General features: G+C 45.5%; 1 protein-coding gene across 21 annotated transcripts in view; it reads left to right on the top strand.

Annotated features, from left to right (window-relative positions):
• The window catches only part of LOC142000734 (eukaryotic translation initiation factor 4 gamma 3-like), a 235,551-nt gene that overhangs the window by 147,311 nt on the left and 67,370 nt on the right, over window positions 1-20,870 (top strand). For all 21 annotated transcript variants that reach the window (XM_074975238.1, XM_074975227.1, XM_074975226.1 and 18 more), the window contains 3 exons: window positions 2,439-2,571; window positions 5,968-6,062; window positions 8,554-8,647. In XM_074975238.1, coding sequence (XP_074831339.1) covers window positions 2,439-2,571; window positions 5,968-6,062; window positions 8,554-8,647 — 322 coding nt within the window. The remainder of the gene's footprint in view (window positions 1-2,438; window positions 2,572-5,967; window positions 6,063-8,553; window positions 8,648-20,870) is intronic.

Below are 20,870 nucleotides of genomic sequence, written 5' to 3'. Positions count from 1 at the left end.
TGGGGCTTCGGGCATCTGCACAGCTGGGGCTCCGGCCCGTCTGCCCTGCACGGCTGGGGCTGGGGCTCCGGCCCGTCTGCCCTGCACGGCTGGGGCTGGGGCTCCGGCCCGTCTGCCCTGCACGGCTGGGGCTGGGGCTCCGGCCCGTCTGCCCTGCACGGCTGGGGCTGGGGCTCCGGCCCGTCTGCCCTGCATGGGCAGCCACACATGGCTGGGGTTGGGGCTCCGAGCTGTCAGCCACGCACGGCAGTGGGGTTGGGGCTTTGGGCCGTCTGTCCTGCATGGCTGGGGTTGGGGCTTCGAGCTGTCTGCCCTGCATGGCTGGGGCTCCGCGCTGTCAGCCACGCACAGCAGTGGGGTTGGGGCTCCGGGCTGTCAGCCCTGTGTGGCGGGTTTGGGGCTCCGGGCTGTCAGCCCTGCGCACTGGGGCTCCGGCTTCAGCCCTTGGCAGGGGGAGGTGGGATAGGGGCCTACTCCTTAGTTTCTGCCCTTGGGCTCAACGTATGACGCTGGATAAAAATTGTTGGTTATTTTACAATAGAGTACTTACTGTAGTTGGGATCCAGGGACCGGGTTCGTTATACTCAAAGGTTCATAATAAGGAAGGGCCTTATAGTGAGGATGTACTTATTAACCATATTGTGTGTGGACACAAATTAGCTTTAGAGCCAGCCATATCAATAACTGGTTCCAAACTTGTCTGAAAGTTAGTGAAGATGAGTCCAATCTAAACTAAAAATGTAAACAAATCTAAAAATGTAGCCAGACTAAAGCTTAATACATAACCTGGGCTTTAACGCCGTTACATAGTATAATTGAGGTCATCTACACTGAAAATTGTAAAAGCAGTTGTAGCCAGGTCAAGAAACAACCATGGTATATTTGGATCCTTTGTGTTTTTGGGTACATGAATCTGTACAGTATGGGGTCTAGTGACAGCATCAGTCACCTAAGTTTTTCTTGTGCATAAAGGTTCCACTTCTTTTCCCAAAGAGTTCTTATTTGGCCCATATTAGATTCTTTTATTGTGTGGGGTAGTGTTTCTCAAAGCAAGTTATTCCAGCCCCTGTTGATTCGGGACCAAGTAAACTGTCTCACATTAGTATATATTGAGTCTTGGATTAACTGGCAAATCACAATTTTCCGCAAAAATACAGCCTATTACTGCTCTTTTGGATCAGTTGTTGTTTTCATTGTCTTTCCAGAGGTGGAAGAAACATGCTGGCAAACATTGAAATTATGTAACCAATTTGGAGTAACAGCAACTTCCCCTCAAAGACATCGCTTTCCTATTAAGTTGGTATTCAGTTATGCTGCATAGGATAGAAAAGATAATGATCTGAAGACTTTTATAGCACAAGTGGTTAAAGCAGCCTTGCATGTTATGTCAGTCATGTTCTTTTATGAAGGTGGATCCTTGTTACAGAAGCTAAATTCAATGATATATATTTGCATTATATATACATTCTACTATTGTAAGTCTGAGGCTAGAAATGGGGTATGGGTTAGGTGACCCAGCTCCACAGCATCCTTGTCACTGGTGGTCCTTCTAATTTAAAGATACATGTACTCTAAAGATACTAACAGTGACGCATAGAGTACAGACACTGCACGCCCAGCTAGCACAGAAATAAATAGCAGTGTAGACAGTGAGGCACAGCTTAGGTGTGCAGAGAAGAAGAGAGTGCCCTGCATGACTGAAGCCCCAGGATATATACCACACATGGGCTAGCCACATGCCCAAGCAGTGCCTCCCACATCTACAGTGTTATTCTTAGCAGTGCAGCGTCCTGCTGCCTCCCTGCTGCCACAGCCTTTTCCCACAAAGTGAAAGGCTGAGGCACGGGAGAAAGACTCTGGTATCAGGAAAAGGATCTGGCAGCTCTCAGCTGACTTCCCCCTGCCAGAGCCTTTCCTCATTGCAGTAAAAGGCTCTGGCAGTGGAGAGCTTTTTGAGCCTTTCACTGCAGCATGTAGCTACACATTTTGCTTGTATTCCACATGCTGCTGTAAATGTAGACATAATCCTTAAGGGTATGTCTACTCTGCAATTAAAAACCCATGGCTGGCCTGTGCCAGCTGATTTGGGCTCACAGGGCTGTTTAATTGCAGTGTAGATGTTTGGGCTCGGGCTGGAGCCCAGGCACTAGGGGGACCCTGCGAGGTGATAGGGTCCCAGAGTTTGGGTTTCATCCTGAGTCAGATTGTCTTCATCGCAATTAAACAGCCATGCAGCCTAAGCCACGGGCCAGCGTTTGGTATCTGATTGCAGTGTAAACATATCCTAAGGGTGAGAGGATTACTGAGAAGCTAGCTATTGAACTGTGTATGCCACTTTTACAACCTTACTCTCACCATGTCCATGATATCACATTTACTAGGCTTCTCTGTAAATACCATAGAACTCATTTTAGGTTCTTATGTACCTCCTTATACAGTGCAACTGGGTATCCCGGAGAGCAGATCAAGGCCCCAAGACTATTGAGCAGATTCATAAAGAAGCAAAAATTGAAGAGCAAGAAGAGCAGAGAAAGGTCCAGCAACTCATGACCAAAGAGAAGAGAAGACCAGGTAAAGAACCACACAAATTAGCTCTCATTTCACTGTGGTCACCCACTGCCCACTGTTCAGAATCTCATAAAAAAGGCACAAATCTGTTAAGGAATTTCTGTCATGGACATGAATGAGATTGGAAGAGGAGGAAAAATCTGAGGATACTTTCTCCAACATCCCTCTGCAGTATGAAGTACCATCCACCCTCCCAGAGAAGCTGGTTTCTCCTGCTAAAGTGATCACTGATGAGATAGCTAACATTGTTGACAAAAAGAAAAGGAGTACTAGTGGCACCTTAGAGACTAACCAATTTATTTGAGCATAAGCTTTTGTGAGCTATAGCTCACGACATCGGATGCATTCAGTGGAAAATACAGTGAACAAAAGGTTTTCTTCCCCCCGCCTCCCTCTGCTCTCCTGCTAGTAATAGCTCATCTTAAGTGATCACTCTCCTTACAGTGTGTATGATAACACCCATTTTTTCATGTTCTGTGTGTATATAAATCTCCTCACTGTATTTTCCACTGAATGCATCCGTTGAAGTGAGCTCACGAAAGCTTATGCTCAAATAAATTGGTTAGTCTCTGAGGTGCCACAAGTACTCCTTTTCTTTTTGCGAATACAGACTAACACGGCTGCTACTCTGAAACCTGATTGTTGACAAAGAGGGTCTCGTGGAAATCTGGTTCTGTTGCGTGCTCTGCATTGACTTCTTACGGGTGTTCTTTTTGGGAAAATCACTTAAGTTCTCAAATGCCTCAGTTTCCTTATTTGTAAAATTTTAATTACACCATATGGGTGGTTGATGCTTAAATGTTACATTTATGTGAAGCCCTGCACTTCTCTGGGGCTTCACAGGGATCTCAGAGTATTATAATTACTATTTAGGAGTCACATTCTGCCTGTCTTACTCACATTGAGTATCATAGAATCATAGAATATTAGGGTTGGAAGGGACCTCAGGAGGTCGTCTAGTCCAATCCCCTGCTGAAAGCAGGACCAACACCAACTAAATCATCTTACTTCATGAATACTGTGATTTCAACAAATGGGAGTACTCCCATAGTAAGGTGCAATTCAGTGTGTGAAAGGGTGTGATAGCCTGACCTTCAGTTGTTGTTAGGCATCAAAATTAAACACCCATTAAGATGAATAGAGGCTGTCCATATCTTTCTGAGCTATTGTACCAAAATCAGCCATGCTAAAAGCTGGTCTGGATGCTTTTGATTTCAGTAGCATCACACTTGGTTATCCTAGCACTGAGTTGTCTCATTGTTTTGGCCAGTCTCAGCAGTTTCAGTTAGACAGCAGTGCACTGATCCATGGTCAGAATTTTTTCTCCATAACCATAATGGCTAGAATCTTTTTTTCTAAATGTAATTTTCTAAATTATTCTGAACTGATGGGGCCACTAGAGATGTGATACAATCTATACCAAGTACCAGCTCAGTCCAAGGCCTGGATCCAGAAAAAAATAAAACAAAAAGTAACTTTAAACAAATTTTCAGTATAAAATGGCTTATGAGAATACAAGTATGGAGAGCAGTTTTACATATAAGAACCAGTAGGTAAAGAAATGTGATAAAACAAGAAAGTAAGATAAAACAGTTGGCAAGAAACGAATCAATTGTGAAGGAAGATTGCTTGGCAGACCTAATGCAAAATAATCTTCTATGGGATATTAAAGATTACAAAACAAGAGGTACAATAAAAAAAGGAAGAAGACAAAGTGCATATTGGCTTCTATTTTTAATGCTGCTACAATTTATAGAATTATAGAATCATAGAATATCAGCGTTGGAAGGGACCTCAGGAGGTCATCTAGTTCAACCCCCTGCTCAAAGCAGGACCAATCCCCAACTAAATCATCCCAGCCAGGGCTTTGTCAAGCCTGACCTTAAAAACCTCAAAGGAAGGAGATTCGACTACCTCCCTCGGTAACACATTCCAGTGCTTCACCACCCTCCTAGTGAAAAAGTTTTTCCTAATATCCAACCTAAACCTCCCGCACTGCAACTTGAGACCATTAGTCCTTGTTCTGTCATCTGCTACCAGTGAGAACAGTCTAGCTCCATCCTCTTTGGAACCCCCTTTCAGGTAGCTGAAAGCAGCTATCAAATCCCCCCCTCATTCTTCTCTTCTGCAGACTAATAATGGTGGGAAAGAAATTCTACCTGAACCTCTTGAAGTGATTCCTCATTCAGGCTGAAATGTGTGTGTGCTGAATCTATGCAGTGAGTGCCACTGTTTCAGGTAGCAGGAAGCCATTTCTTCTGCCTCTTTTTGGAGCTTTTTATTTTGCACAATACATGCAAATGACTACAACAGAACACCAAGAACACAGGCTGAGAAAACAATGCTGTAGTCAGAGGAAAATATCACAAAAGTTTGCCCTTCAAAATTGTGGTTCTTTCTCAGGCCTGCTTATAATACAACAATTAATAACCTACATATGCCACAGTTCCTGAGGTAACTGCACCTCTAACCCATTCAGGTGGCCTCCTTAAGAGCACTCCACTTAGGTCTCATGCTTCTAACTATCACCTTGCTCAGGGCGGAGGTCTGTGACTCCCCCTCTAGACCAGAAATTTGGGCTGCAATTCCTCATGCAATTCACTGTTGTTATCCCAGCTGGTCTAAGTTTAGTTCAGCATCTGCAGCTCTGCTTTCTTTCAGTTCGATGACAGGCACTAACCAGTGGCCAGTCAGCCTTCATAAAGAAAATATTATTCAGAACAAAAGCATTACAGAGAAAACCTATCTTAAAAACAGTAAACAACTCACATGCAGGTCTCAGTTTACCAGGCAAATCCATCTTCAACATGAAAACCCTGATAGGAACAAAGTACTTCAAACCCTTCCTGCAGGTCTGCCCCTCTTGGTCGCAGTGTCATGCTAATTCTTGGATTGAGTGAGAGTGACTCCCTCCCATGTTAGGGTGACCACTTTATACAGCTCTCAGTTCTTTGTTTGGTAACCATCTTTAACCAGATCAAACTAGCATATGCCATTTCTCCCAAAAGGTGAGCCCTCTCTAGTCTTGCCACCTGCCTAGGAATTTTCATTAATTACCCCCAAATGATGTTAGTTCCTGCAGTAAACCCCTGTAACTCCCCCATGGAGCCAGAATATAATCTGTAGCTCAGAAAGATATACATAACGTTTATAAAGTTGATACAATAGTCTTTGAATATCCCATGCCTCTATAATATCTAAACTAGAATAAACCTCTAAAATTCATGCTTAACATTCGCACTGTAGAGTTGTGTTGGGCTCACAGTAGGGCTGCAGCCCCTTCTTTGACTTTCTCAGATCAAGTTTTTGAGGCAAGGACTGTACACATTGCACTTGGATACGTTTGGACCATGAGCAACAGTTTTAAGGAAGTTTTGATTGACTTTGTTGTTTTTGTAGGTGTCCAGAGGGTAGATGAAGGTGGATGGAACACTGTTCAGGGGGCAAAGAATAGTCGTGTGCTTGACCCCACCAAATTCCTTAAAATCACCAAGGTAAGTATCAATGGACTGAGTCACTTAATGTTGACAAAGCTACTTGGATATTAGTTTGGGAAATTTTTGTTTGTTTAGATCTATGGAGGAGATGGTTTGGTGCTTATAGGTACAAAGAGGCCTTACTCTTTTTTCTAGGGTGTTTTAATTCGTAAAATCTTTGCGGAGGGAGGTCTGAGCTGAATGTAAACAAAACATTGAGCAAATGTTATTGGTTCTGAATGTCCAAAGATTATTTGAACTGAGGAAAGACAACATATGTACACATTTTTTAAGATTCATAATTATCCTTTTTTGATCCAAAATTTCTTCAGTTGAAAAGAGAATGTGAATTCAGGTACTGTCTTTGACATGGAATAATACATCAAGCAGCTATCCCACAAGGCCTCTCAAGTGCCTTGGAAGGCCTGCCTGTGGTTACTGGGGGGAAGGATAGCTCAGTGGTTTGAGCATTGGCCTGCTAAAGCCAGGATTGTGCGTTCAATCCTTGAGGCGGCCCTTTAGGGATCTGGGGCAAAAATTGGGGATTGGTCCTGCTTTGAGCAGCGGGTTGGACTAGATGACCTCCTGAGGTCCCTTCGAACCCTGAGATTCTATGAGTTATCATGGAGGCAGCACTCAGGAAGATTCTTGGAGTTTAGTTTCTAGTCTCTGTAGGCAGAGGTGCCCCACCATACTCTCAGTACATAGAGTCCACAGTATTCTCTCAGTTTTGCCTCAGGCCTGATAGCAGGCTCCTTCTAGTCTACAACTTTCTGAGAATTGGCTCTTGTATCTATTGGTCTCTTTCTAATACTCACCTAGGATCTTCCAGAGAGAGGCCCAGGATTTCACCTTGGGATGATTCTTCTGTACTTTCATGATTCTCATTCTGTTTTTTGGGCTCCCCTCCCACAAATACACAGGAAAAAAGGTCAGAGGGAAGAAGAGGGAAGGGGCACCCTCTTCCTCAGAGGATGGCAGGTTTTCCACGTCATCTTCTCTTAGTTGGCAATGCTTTAAAGAGCTGCCTGGGCAGGGAAGATTTAAGCACCAAGAGTTCTGGTGCAGGCAGAGTGGGAGCGGTCGGAGCCCTGGTATCTGGTTTCCATTGCCAAGGAAACTGGCCATATCTCCCCCTACTGCCACTGCTTCTCCAGTGTTCCACTACCTCCCCTCTTCTCAGCTGACCTACTCTTTGTGGAGAGGAGGGTTGCTTTCCCTCTACTTGCTGCCTATCATAGGTGGCAGCACCAAGAGCTTCGAGGATCTGTGGTTTGAAATGAGCAATGAACGCTCACTTTGTATTTGTAGATTTCTGGGTGCAATCAGGAGACTCATACCGGCCTTTCACCTTCCTATAAACTGTTATAAATTTTTATCTGATCCTGCAAATCTTGCCGCAACCATCATCTGAGCCTCTGATGAACTGCTTTTTGTTATTCTTACCAGCAAAGTGGGATTTTTTGTGACAGTAGTCTCAGACTCAGGTTAAGTGTATTGTCCTTCCCTAGAGCCCTGTCCTTTGCTAGAGTTCTTTCCAGACAAAATTGTCCTGAGAACAGCTTTGGAATTTCTATCCAAAGAAAGAGAACTTGGTCCTTTACATTATTAGGATGATTTCTTTATTTCTTTTTGCCCTAATCAGTGCCACCCTATTGAATTTTCCTTCAGTGCCTGGATGTTAAGAGGCCTATAAAGTAGGACCGGGACAGAATAAAATCTTTCTGCAGATCAAGTGCCATTTGTTCTTTATGGAGATCATACAGCAGGCCTCCAAAGCCCTGTCTAGTCAGGTGGATTTATTCTGCTAATAATCAAGCTTACAACTCAGATGAGAGAAGCTCTTCTACTGTGCTTAGTGTACATACCACTATCTCCATTACAGCTTCATGGGCAGAAAGAAACAAAGGCTGTTCCAAGGAGATCTGCAGTGTCGCAACCTGATAATCAATAAATTTGTTTGCTGATCATTACAAAACGGATTTCCAGTTCTTGTAAGACACTGCTTTTGCCCTCCAGATCCTGCAAACCTTTTCTTTACATGGCTTTCTCTGTTCTGATCCTTGCTGCTTGCAAATTCCCAGCAGTGCCAGGATTGGCAGATTTCATAGTGAGTGGAAATCATTAATTCATTACACACAAAATGGTCATCCCTCACACACTCAGTGCATCAATCCTGTATTCCCTCCTTAAAACTACTGTTAAGATCTTTCGATCTTATTGATAGAAAGTTCACAGATGCTTTATACTTACTCTTTGTGAGGGTTGCTTTCCCTCAGATGTTTTACGTTTACGCTTTGGAAGCATCTATTTGGGGTGTGCTTAGACACCCCCTGCCTTTTAGAGGCTGAGGAATGATCTCCAAGAATCTACTAGAAATGTGCCTCTGTGCTAATAAGGGGTCTTACCAGCTGTACCAGAATTAGTAAGTGGAGTTATATGAAAAGATCCATTTACAAAATTTTCCTATTTGTAAGTGCTTGATCATCTGTGTTGATTTGTATTGCAGTCCACAATAGATGAGAAGATTCAGCTTGTGCCTAAAGCCCAGTTGGGCAGCTGGGGGAAGGGCAGCAGTGGTGGAGCAAAGGCCAGTGAGATTGGTAAGTTTTACCTCAGTTTATATGCTGTCCTCGATGTTGATCCTTGTAATCGTAGTTTAGCTCCTTGTTGATCCATCACTGTGGTAATTTTGAACAAATCACTTAATGTGAAGTAAGAGGTATATATGCTGTGACCATCTAAAATTAATGAATTCAGAGCTCAGGCCTAGATAATGTCCATTCCTGTAAAGTTTGTGTAATGAATGATCAAGAATACATCCCTTACAGCAGAATGTGACATCACAGTAGCGTAATGGTAACACATAGTAAGGGCATCAGCTATTTGCAGGCTGGTTTTCCCACCCAACTTCTTTTTCATGCAAGGAGCCCCTTAATACATAAGTAAAGCAAAATATAATGTGAGCATGGGCCATGTGGTTCCTGGCACTGGTACCTGGACTCGTTAAGACTCTTCCTTTTCTGTTTGGAGACTTTCATTTGAATTGTTTTCAAGACTTGAAGAGAAAATCTTGTGGCTTTGCCTTTTTGTGGGAGCCATCAGCCTAAGAACTAATTAAAGTCTTCAGCAAGTTCAAAAACCTTAACAAATGAACAAATTCTTCAGGCCAGTTACTAATTAGAAAAGAGTCTGTTTTATTATTAGTGATTGATTGTTTTCCGCTGCACTGACCATATGTGCCAAAGTGTTTTATATAGTCATAAAACAAATAATAAAGAAATACAGTTATACAACAGATTAGGAACAAATTCAATTCCCAAAATAGATCTCTCTAATAGAGTTTTAAAACTTCCTGAAAAGTTTGGAGCACAAGTGATCTGGAGTAAAAGTTTTCACTAAATTATAACATGTGCAGCAAGACTAGGACTCTGTTGCAGGTAATCTGTTGTCACAGAAGCTGGGTGGCTCAAAGTGACATGCTGTGGTCACTAAACCTGAGCTATAGCAATATACTGTCAGTCTGAATCCTGGCCATGGCAGTTTTCAAAGAATGTGTATTGTGTATGTTGCTTGCATTCTGCAGGGGCTCCTTTTGGAAGTTTTGCTCTGAGATAAAAATTTCTGGTTTAAAACCAATATTTTAAATTGCTTTAAAATACACAAGAGGACTTTGATTTTACTTTGTAGGTGTTATCAAGGTAATTACCATTAATTAAATAGGGGGAAGATGAAAGATAAGCAGTTGGGATAATGTGATAATGCTCCTCAACTATTTCCTGAGCAGAGGGACTGAGTACGCTCAAAGGACAGCAAGTTAAGCAGTCAGAGTCATTTGTGGTATGTCTACACTGCAATGTAAGCCCAGGACTAGTAGAATTCAAGTTGCAGACTGTGGGTTTGTTAGTGTAGGCTCTGAAACCCTAGGTTCTTTTGTAAACCCAAATTAGGAATTTTTGAACCCTGGGTCTCAACTTGGGACTCCAGCGTCTACACTGTATTGTGTGGGCCCCAGTCCAACAACTCATATTTCAAACTTCCCAAAATGTGGCCACTCTACTGTTTTGTTCATGGTGCAGTGTGGGAAAACTTGAGTGTCCACCAAACTTGACTGTCCAGAGGTCAAAGAAAGTTGGCCTAAGGAATTGTGAGATAATTTTGATGGACTTCCAGAGCATGAGTCCACTGGTGCTATGTCTACACTGCAGACCAATAGGGCTTGAACCCTGGGTCCTGGCTTGACTCAGGCTTGCACCCTCAACCTCTGGGATCCTGGGTCTGAGCCCTGGATTAGCGCAATTTATGTGTTGATGGAAAGGGGGTTAGGCTTAAGCCTGAATTCAAACCCTGAGCTTACATTGCAGTATAGCTGTACTGTTGGTCAAATTACACAGCTCCCTTAAAATGAGCTGCTCATAGTATTTTCAGATTCTTCCAACTTTTTTAATGCAGAGCTCGGGAATATGAAGGATCGGAGCAGTAAGGGGAAATGTGCAGGATGTTGGAGCAGTGCAGAAGGAGAGGGGTTGGGAGGATGTAGGAAGGAGGCTATGCACCTTTGCCAACCTTTTCCCCTTGGGATTGTGTTCTGGCACAGCTATCAAGAGGCCAACACACTCCTATACAGCAACTTATTAGAGTAAGGGATCATTCAAATGCTGTGTTTTTGAAAACACAGTTGGATGACTAGGACTTGGACATTCACTGAATGCATCAGACGAAGTGAGCTGTAGCTCACGAAAGCTTATGCTCAAATACATTTGTTCGTCTCTAAGGTGCCACAAGTACTCCTTTTCTTTTTGTAGAACTCTACTCCATCCCCGTGCTGCCTGCAGCAGTGAGGATGGGAATACCAGGCTCACCCCTACCGTGATGCTGATGCTTGTAGGAAAATAGGGGACCTTGGAACAGTGCAGGAGAGTGTGAGGAGGAAAAAAGAGGATCAGAGCTGTGCAGTAGGAGCTTCAGCTCTGTCCCCCAAACCTCACCACATCCATACCCCCTATTCCTGTCCCCCTTCAAAAAAAGCCCCCTCAGTGCTGAGACCAGATTGGGAGCTAGGAATTAATATGTGCAGTGCATGGCACAGGTACACAGTGCTGAGATGAAGTGAGCTGTAGCTCACGAAAGCTTATGCTCAAATAAATTTGTTAGTCTCTAAGGTGCCACAAGTCCTCCTTTTTGCGAGTGCTGAGATGGGGTAGGGAACTGAGAAAGGGCTTCCTTGGAGTATGGCACAGGCTCACAGGCTGAGAACATCTCTTCAGTCCACTTCACACCTTTCCGAACCTCCTTTCCTGCAAATGGATCTGTAGAACCCCATCCCATATACCCATACTTGGGGTAGGACTTTGTATCTACACTCTCCTTCACCTTCTGACCTCCAGCTGGTACAGGTAGTCCTCAAAGCCCCATCACCTCTCCATGACCCCTCCAAACTTACAGGTAGAGAGGCAAAGAGGGTGGAGAGTGTGTGGTGTGTGAGAGAGGGTATGTTGGAAGAGTTAGAGTAGGAGTATAAGAGTCTGAGTAGGTGGGGGAAGTATGAGCAGTGAGGGAGAATGTGTAGGGTTTTGGAGCAGTGCAGGGAAGAGCAGGCTAGAGAGGAGAGCATCAGAGCTGTGCTGTGGGAGATATTGGGGCGTTTTAGCTCTGTTCCCTAAAAAATTCCCCATATCCATGCTCCCTCATGTCTGTCCCATACCAATGTCCTTCTCTCCATATGGAGGTGAGCTGAGGTGGGGAAACTAGGCTATGCTGGGGGGCAGAGATGGGAGATGAGATGATGCAGGGGCAGTGAAGGGACTAACATACAGCCAGTGCATCCTATGGCTGGGATAATCCTTGCCAAGTAACCTTGAGCAGTAGAGTGGGAGGGCTGGGCTGTGAAAAATGGGGATGCAGAAAAATTCAGTGCCCAGAAACTGAGTGAACACAGAGTTAAGGTTGCTCAGTGATGCCTCTTGCCGTTCAAAAATGTAGAGATTGGCTGAACTTAAACTTCTGAAAACCAGGAAATACAGGATTATGGTCTGTGCCACTCCTGCAACACAGCCTTAACTCTCCTCTCTTTGGTCGATGCCCGAACACACATACTAGCATAATAAGACACGTACTAACACTTTACCCTTGCAGATGCTACAAAACATTCTGGGGATGCTGCAGATGAGCATTGTAGGACAAAGTTTAACACCTTCCTTTGCTGAGGTACAACTCAGGGTTAGGTTAGGCATAGCAAATAGGAGCTACGTACACCTAGTCTATACTCAAACACTGAGCTTTATGAGACATTGCTTTCATTTACCTCTCACTAAGCCTTGAGACCAAAGTCATGTATGCCACCAACTCCCCATTAAAAGATCCCTGTGAAGTGCTACTGAGACAAACTACAGAAGTCAGCACTGAAATGGGGCATGGCTGATCCTTCATGGTAACAATGCACCTCTCCTGCTAACTTGCTGTAACTAATCCCTCCACCATTCAGCACAGCTGCACCTAACACAGTGAATACAGCTGGAGTGCATGCAGGTAAATGCTGTAATTCAAATCTGTGGTACACAACACAATAATTGGCATGTTTTCTTAGTCCTTCTTCGTGGCTATTACATATGCCACCAGCATTACTGAGCTATCCTCAGTGACTGTTGACAGCTCCAGGTTGCTCTGTGGGGTAGCATGAACCTTATCTTTGTAGTTCTTGGTTTTCAGAGGTTTAAGTTTAGCCACTCTCCACATTCTTGAGGGAACAAGGTACTACTGGGAAACCTTAACTCTGCGGTAACAAAAATTTTGGACTAAATGTCCAAATAGATACTGCAGAATCTGAGCAAAAATTCCGGCTGTGTAAAATGTAAATGCAAGAGAAAAGAGCAGCATGGATAAGTCTAAAAGAGAATGCAAAGTATGAATTGGAGTATACATTTGTACTTAATTTTGCCAACAGTTTGGAGTGGACATTCTTAAAATTGTATGGATTCACTACAACTGTTAAACAAGATTGTCAGTTTCTTCTCTGAGTGATGGTCCCTGTTGTATTCCATTGAGGGTTATACACATGCACCATGCATCCAGAGCCGGATAATTTGAAAGTAGTAGTGTCTGTTGGTCCACACATGTGCCCTTGCTCTATCTCATGGTTTACTCCAAGGCAATAAAGAGTGAAGTGAACTGACTGCGCCCTCAGTTCCTTCTCACCGCTGCATGGTCTCGGTCAGAGCTTCTACTCTCCTCTCATCTCTCTGTGACACACTTTAAAAAACAATTTTTTTAGTACTGTACATAGCTCATCTTTTGTAGTTTTAATAGTAGTAGTAGTTTAACATTTTAAGGACTTTGGGATGCCATTTTTGCCAATTCCCCCCACCACCATCACCTACACCCACATCTGGCTACTGGATTATGGTGAAGATGTTCTTTCTTGGACAGCAAGGAGGACCAACGCTGCATTTACTGTTTGGGAGAAGCCCACATTTCATCCAGGTGCAGTATCTGCCTCTTCTTCCCAAGCCATACCCAGAAAGGCCGAGCTCTCTGGCTCCAGAAGCACCTCATGGAGGTCACCATGAGGCCGCAGTCGAACCCAGGCGGGGGAATCTCCCCTGTATGTCAGCCTGAGAAATCCAGGAGCTGACCTCCTACCACGGAGATCCAAGCCGGTATTGCTAGTACCAGTACTATGTACCCTGTGCCAGAGCTTGGTCGTGAGGCACGGAGGCATGCACATAAGCATGGCAGTAAGTCTTCCTCCAGGCCCAAGAAAGACAGTGCACCTTCCACAAGTTCCAGCCATGGAGAAACGGTACGTTCCAAGGCTCACAAACAAAAGAAGTCGCACAGACTGCTGAATCCGCCAGTTCTTCCTCGAGTGGTAGCTCATGTTAATTCCATGCTAGGTGTATGCGCGTGCACGGCTGCCAGAGATTTTTGCCTCAGAGGTATCCGTAGGGCCAGCTCTGGTGCTCCCTGGAGCTCCGCTCTCATGCACAGGTATATTAGGCTCCATCGGCCCTGCACCTGCTCAATTCCTTCTTACCACCTGTGACGGTTTCTGGAATGCCTGTTCTTTGCATCTCGCAAAGTGCTTCTAAAGTTTTTGCTGTTTTCTGTTTACATAGTTGTTATATAGTGTTTTAAGTAGTTAGTACATTAGTTTAGTTTAGTTTAGACTTGTCCCTGGGACGAGGCATGCCCCAGTCCTATGGTTTCAAGCCGTGCACAGTTTGCCACAAACACATGCCAATCAGCGATCCGCACACTAGCGGCAAACAGCGTGAACATGGCTGATCTCCATCCAAGAAGAAGTCCAGGGAAGTTGCGATGGGCACAGGACCCGTGCTGAGCCACCCGTCTGCACCGGGACTGCAAGGTGCAGCCTCTCTGGCCAGGGCTCCAAGCCCAATACGAGAGCCTCCTCCTACTCCCGGGAGCAGTTGGGGCCCCAGACACCTCACGGTGCCATTGATGCCAGGGGCCTTTCAAACGGCCAAAGACTTAATGGCCCTCCGCGTGCCACCCTCACCACAGGAGACAGACGCACGAAAGGCCCCTTCCCCTAAGGGCAAGCCACAGATGGGCCCTCCCCAGTGGCTAGTTCGGGGTCGTCGCTCGCCAGAACCTCACCAATCTTCGAGCCCGGTCTCCAGTTCCACACCCACAGTCATCAGTGCAGAGTTCATGGTCTCCGGTAGCACATTCCCGGTCTCCGGCTCCAAGGCATAGATGCAGTACCCCAAAGCCAGTCATGGTCACCACGGTATCATAGAATCATAGAATATCAGGGTTGGAAGGGACCTCAGGAGGTCATCTAGTCAAACCCCCTGCTCAAAGCAGGACCAATCCCCAACTAAATCATCCCAGCCAGGGCTTTGTCAAGCCTGACCTTAAAAATATCTAAGGAAGGAGATTCCACCACCTCCCTAGGTAGGTACCAAGGGACCTCTTCATGACACTGGTTGGCATCATGGCACCAATCCCCAGCAGCCTGCTCCCAATCCCCAACACCTTTGCCCCCATCCCGGCACACATCACTGCTGACTAGACTCCGGTCACTGTGACAGCAACAAGACTCGACTCCTTGGCACCAATCTCACTCCCCTCGATGCAATAGCTGGGAGCAGGAGGCACTGGCGCACGGTTGGTCCCAGAGGGAGTACTCCTAGGGCTCTTAAGGAGATTTCAAGGTCCAGCCCGGGGACGCTGTTCGGCCCTGGTGTCGGGCTGTCATACCGGCCTGGTAGCGGGCGTCTGGCTGCAGGGTTTATGGCCTGTGAATTGGCCTTATTGGAACCTTTGGGGATAAAGACTCTCCAGACCTTTTAGGAACCCGACTGTCATGGGAGAAGACTGATCTAACTTGAACAGGAGAGTGGAAGGCTGAGATGGCTGCCAATTGGACTTTAATTAATGAGAGGGCCAGACAGTATCCTCGCCCTAGAGATGGACTCTCTTCTTCAAATGGTAGCAGTAGAACCCATTCCTATGAATGACGAGGGCATAGGATTCTATTTCACATATTTCCTTGTATGCAAGAAGAAAGGCGGATGGAGACCAGTCTTGAACCAGTGTCGTCTCAGTTGGTTCATTCGCAAGCCCAAGTTTTGTATGGTCACCTTTAGCAGCCATAATACCCTCACTGGAAAAAGGCATGTGTTTTAAGGCTCTCAATATGCAGGCTGCCTATTTTCATATAAAAAGAAAAGGAGTACTTGTGGCACTTTAGAGACTAACAAATTTATTTGAGCATAAGCTTTTGTGAGCTACAGCTCACTTCATTGGATGCATTCAGTGGAATAGACACCTATTCAACCCAAAGAAGGTTCCTAGCTACAGACTAGGGACTGAATGGCTAGGCAGCAGTTCTGAAGGAAAGGACCTAGGGGTTACAGTGGACGAGAAGCTGGATATGAGTCAACAGTGTGCCCTTGTTGCCAAGAAGGCATTACGGCATTTTGGGCTGTATAAGTAGGGGCATTGCCAGCAGGTCGAGGGACATGATCGTTCCCCTCTATTCAACACTGGTGAGGCCTCATCTGGAGTACTGTGTCCAGTTTTGGGCCCCACACTACAAGAAGGATGTGGAAAAATTGGAAAGCGTCCAGCGGAGGGCAACAAAAATGATTAGGGGACTGGAACACATGACTTATGAGGAGAGGCTGAGGGAACTGGGATTGTTTAGTCTGCAGAAGAGAAGACTGAGGGGGGATTTGATAGCTGCTTTCAACTACCTGAAAGGGGGTTCCAAAGAGGATGGACCTAGACTGTTCTACTGAGCAGATGACAGAACAAGGAGTAGTGGTCTCAAGTTGCAGTTGGGGAGGTTTAGGTTGGATATTAGGAAAAACTTTTTCACTAGGAGGGTGGTGAAGCACTGGAATGCGTTACCTAGGGAGGCGGTAGAATCTCCTTCCTTTGAGGTTTTTAAGGTCGGGCTTGACAAAGCCATGGCTGGGATGATTTAGTTGGGGATTGGTCCTGCTTTGAGCAGGGGGTTGGACTAGATGACCTCCTGAGGTCCCTTCCAACCCTGATATTCTGTGATTCAGCACAAGAGGGAAAAGATGTCTGCTCATAAATCCATGAAACAGAGAGCAGCTGCATTCCCTTCCCTGAGGTTCAAGTGAGACTTCATGCCCTTAACATGGATCTGGTTCATCTGGAGCTTACTGTGAGATCGAGCAGGCACCAGAAGTAGTAAGGAGTGCGCACCCTCTACACCAGCAATACCACACCATGTACCTAAGCCTGTGCTGCTTGTCCCAACACCAAAGACACCAGCTTGCCCTCCTCTGGCGAAACCGAGATACATCCTTATGCAGGATCTGGCTATCTACTTGGATTGGGGTTCCCAATCCTGATGGAACTGGTGTTAATGCAGGACATCGAAATACCATCCATCTACTAGAAACCGATCCTTCGCTCCAGCAACAAAGCTATGATGTCAGGATGCTCTGTTCCTAACCCACCTCTAGCTGTGCCACCCTCATGCAGGTGACATCAACAGCCCCACTTCTTGAGTCAGAGGAACCTCACAGGAGGAACAAGAGATGGTACCTATTGCAGGTTCCGTCAAGGACCTCCCCACAACAGCCTAGCCCTGATAGGACTTCCAGGGTTTCATGGAGACCTTCCCATATCCAGGATCCATATTTACCATCGAGGGAGCACTGGTACTCACCATATAGTCCATCTCTCTACCCTTACAACCCTACATGGTTAAACTGGGGTGCATGGTACCATTACCATCAGATCCCAAAGTATTATACATGCCAACCTTACCCTCCATTGTTTAGAGAGGAAGCACTGGTGGGATATCAAGAGACACAGCCAGTACTGCTGGAACCACCAACACTTATGTCCTCATCCCCAGATGAGACAGTACTGCCAATCTCTCCCTCTCTGTTGGATGATTACAGGTAGTACCAGGAGCTGCCCAGGAGGATAGCCGACATCCTCCAAATTCCATTGGAGGAAGTGCAGGATCCGGCACACAAGTTGGTGGATATCCTCCACTCAGTGGCTCCTGCCAAAGTGGCTTTACGCATGAATGAAACTATCTTAGACCCAGCTAAGGACATTTGGCAGAACCCAGCCGCCTGTGCTCCTACCTCAAAGAGATCTGGAAAGAGATAGGTTGTCCCCCCTAAAGGTACAGAATATTTATTTTTCCACCCCAACTCTAACTCATTGGTAGTCCAGGCAGCCACCAAACACAGTAGACTCTACCATCCAAAAGCCACCCCCTCAGATAAAGAGGCTAAGAGGCTAGACCCTGTTGGGATGAAACTCCTTTTCCGGATCATGAACTACCAAACCAGCATGTTGAAGTATGACTTCCTCATTTACAACAGGCTGGTAGAGTTCTCTGACAAACTGCCCCCAGAAAGTAAGCCTCATTTCCAGGCTATACTCAATCAGGGGAAGCTAGTTGCCTGGTCACTATTACAGGAGTCACTTAATGCAGCAGACGCAGTGTCCCGCTCGCTAGCAAACTTGGTGGTCATGAGACGAGCATCCTCATTGCAGACATCTGGGTTCCCAAGGGAGATACAAGCAACAGCAAAGGACATCCACTTTGAAGGGAACATCCTGTTCAGTGAGAAGACTGGTGAGGAACCCCACTCACTGAAAGATTCTCTTGCCACCCTCGTTTGTTGGGTATTTATACCCCACTATTACGGACAAAATTCTCAAGACCACAATAACAGAGATACCAGCCACTGCCACGGTTGTTTTACCACCAACAGTCCTATGGTCCACGAAGAAAGCCCAGAAGACTGCAACAGGGCAGGTGCTCAGCTCCATCACCATCTTCCCCAGACTCATCAGCCCTCTAAAAAGGCATTTTGATGAATTGCTCGAGAGCTGTCAACCAGTTATTTTTGTACCACCTTCACCCCCGTTTGGCGGTCACCTAGCCCATTTCCTTCCATGATGGCAGACTTAACAGATTGGTTCTGGACATTATTTCTACTGGCTTATACCATCAAGTTCCAGTTGACCCCACCTCTCAAACTCCCTTCCCTTTTCAAGGACCCCTCATGAGAGCATTCTCAAAACAGGGAGAGAACTCCTTGATCCATCTAGGAGCCATAGAGCCTATACCTCTCAAATATAGTGGAAAGAATTTTTTCTCCAGGTACTTCCTGTTTCTAAAGAAGATGGGGTTGGAGGCCAATCCTGGACTTCAGACTGTTGAACGTCTTCATCCATCATACAAGATACAGGAAGGTTCTGTTGGCTGCCATAATCTCATTGCTGAATGAACACAACTGGTTTACTGCTCACAGTCTAATATTTCCACTCCAATATTCACCCAACCCTCAGTATATTTCTACACTTTATGATGGGCATGTACCACTTACAGTTCAAAGTACTTCCCTTTGGGCTATCAGATACACCAAGGATATTAACGAAATCCATAGGAGTGGTAGGAACCCACTTATCTATTACATATTTCCCTATCTAGTTGACTGGCTTCTCAAGGATCGGTCCTACCAAGAAGTACAGATGGCAGTGACCTGAACTTGTGCCAGTCCTTGGAGTTTCAATTAAATGCAGGAAAGTCCACTTTAACACCTACATGGACTATAGAATGTATTGGAGCAGCCCTGGATTTAATCATGACCAAAGTATACTGATCACTGGACAGGTTTGTACCTTTGAGGGCAAGTGGCAATGTGCATTATGTGACCCTGTTCACCAGATGGCACCTGCCAAGTCTTCAGACTTGGTTAAAATCAGCCTATATTTCGAATAAGGACTCCTTCAAAAGAAGGTCTCCTACCCACCTTCAGTTCAAGCCTGTCTCACCTAGTGGGAAAAGAGGAACATGTGTAGGGATCCCTTTTACTCACTCTCCTCCCACAATGACACTCATTCCTGATGCATCTCTCCTGACTTGGGGAGTACACCTGGATGACCACATAGCCCAAGGTTCATAGACCCCACAGGAGTCCACACTTGACATTAACCTGCTATAGCTACATTTGTCTGCGAGGCATGCAGACACTTCCTATCCATCATCTGCTCTACTCGAGTTCAGATCAGGTCAGACAGCATGTCCGCTGTTTATTATATAAACAAGCAAGGTTCACACCACTATCCACGGAAGTGGTACAGCTATGAAACTGATGCACCCAGCTCAGCATCACTCTCTCCACAGTACATCTTCGAGGAGTTACGAATTCTCTGGCAGATAGGTTCAGCAGACATTCAGCTAGGATCATGAATGGGAACTCCACTCTTCAGTGGTTCAACAAAGTTCACAACAATGGGGGTATCTATCCTGGAGCCTCTTTGACACCCTAGAAAACAAGAAATGCCAAGTTTATTGCTTTTGCAACAGCCACAGTCTGGACTCAAGACAGGTTGCCGTCCTATTCCCAAGGTCAGAACCATTAATGTATGCCTTCTCTCCCATTCCCCTCAGGCCATGTGTTCTCCACAAAATACAGAGTGACAGTAATTCTAATAGCACCATGGTAGCTGGTGGCCCCATCTGTTTTGGTTTACTGCAGTGACCCTGCAAATGACCACCTGCAGATGCATTCACCAGCAATCATTTCCCACACTACTCTCTCAAAATTGGGGGCAGCACGAGCCATCCCATCTCAACTTCCTTACAGCTTACAGCCTGAGTTTTGGTACGGCAACAGGCTCAGAGTGAACTTGCTCAAAAGAGGTGCAATCCGTCTTGCTTAATAGTAGAAAATCTTCTACATGTAAGCGTTACACTGCTAAGTGGAAGCATTTTTCCCTGTGATGCCAGAAACACCACCTTTCACCAGCAAAGTCAGAACGTCTCTGTATCCTTGACTACCTCCTCTACCTAAAGCCATCCAGATTTCCAGGCAGTGCACTGAGAGTATCTGGCACGTATTCGTGCATTTAACCATCCTGTAGAGAGCGACTCAGTTTTTGTTCATCCCATGACAAGTCTGATTACTTAAGGGTATTGTTAGAACTTTCCTTCCTGTATCTCGACCTATACCTCCCTGGGATCTAAATTTAGTACTAGCAGCACTTATGTGGCCTCTGAGCTCTTGGCTTCATGCTCCTTCCTGTATTTATTAGTGAAAGTGGCTTTTTTAATAGCTATTACTTCCGCTAAGAATGTAGGTAAGCTTGGTGCCCTCATGGCAGACATGCCTTAAACAGTCTGTCATAGAGACAAGGCGTCCTTCTGACTACATCCTGAGTTTGTTCCTAAGGTCTTGTCAAACTTCCATCCGAATGAAACAATTCATTAACCTATATTTTACCTGAAACCTCACAACACTAGAAACGATGGGAGATAATACGCTCTACATGTTTGAAGAGCCCTGGCTT

The sequence above is a fragment of the Natator depressus genome, chromosome 18, assembly GCF_965152275.1.
Source record: "Natator depressus isolate rNatDep1 chromosome 18, rNatDep2.hap1, whole genome shotgun sequence".
In the NCBI taxonomy this organism is placed as follows: domain Eukaryota; kingdom Metazoa; phylum Chordata; order Testudines; family Cheloniidae; genus Natator; species Natator depressus.
Note: the sequence above shows the minus strand (reverse complement) of the source record. Positions and strands in the feature narration are given on the sequence as shown.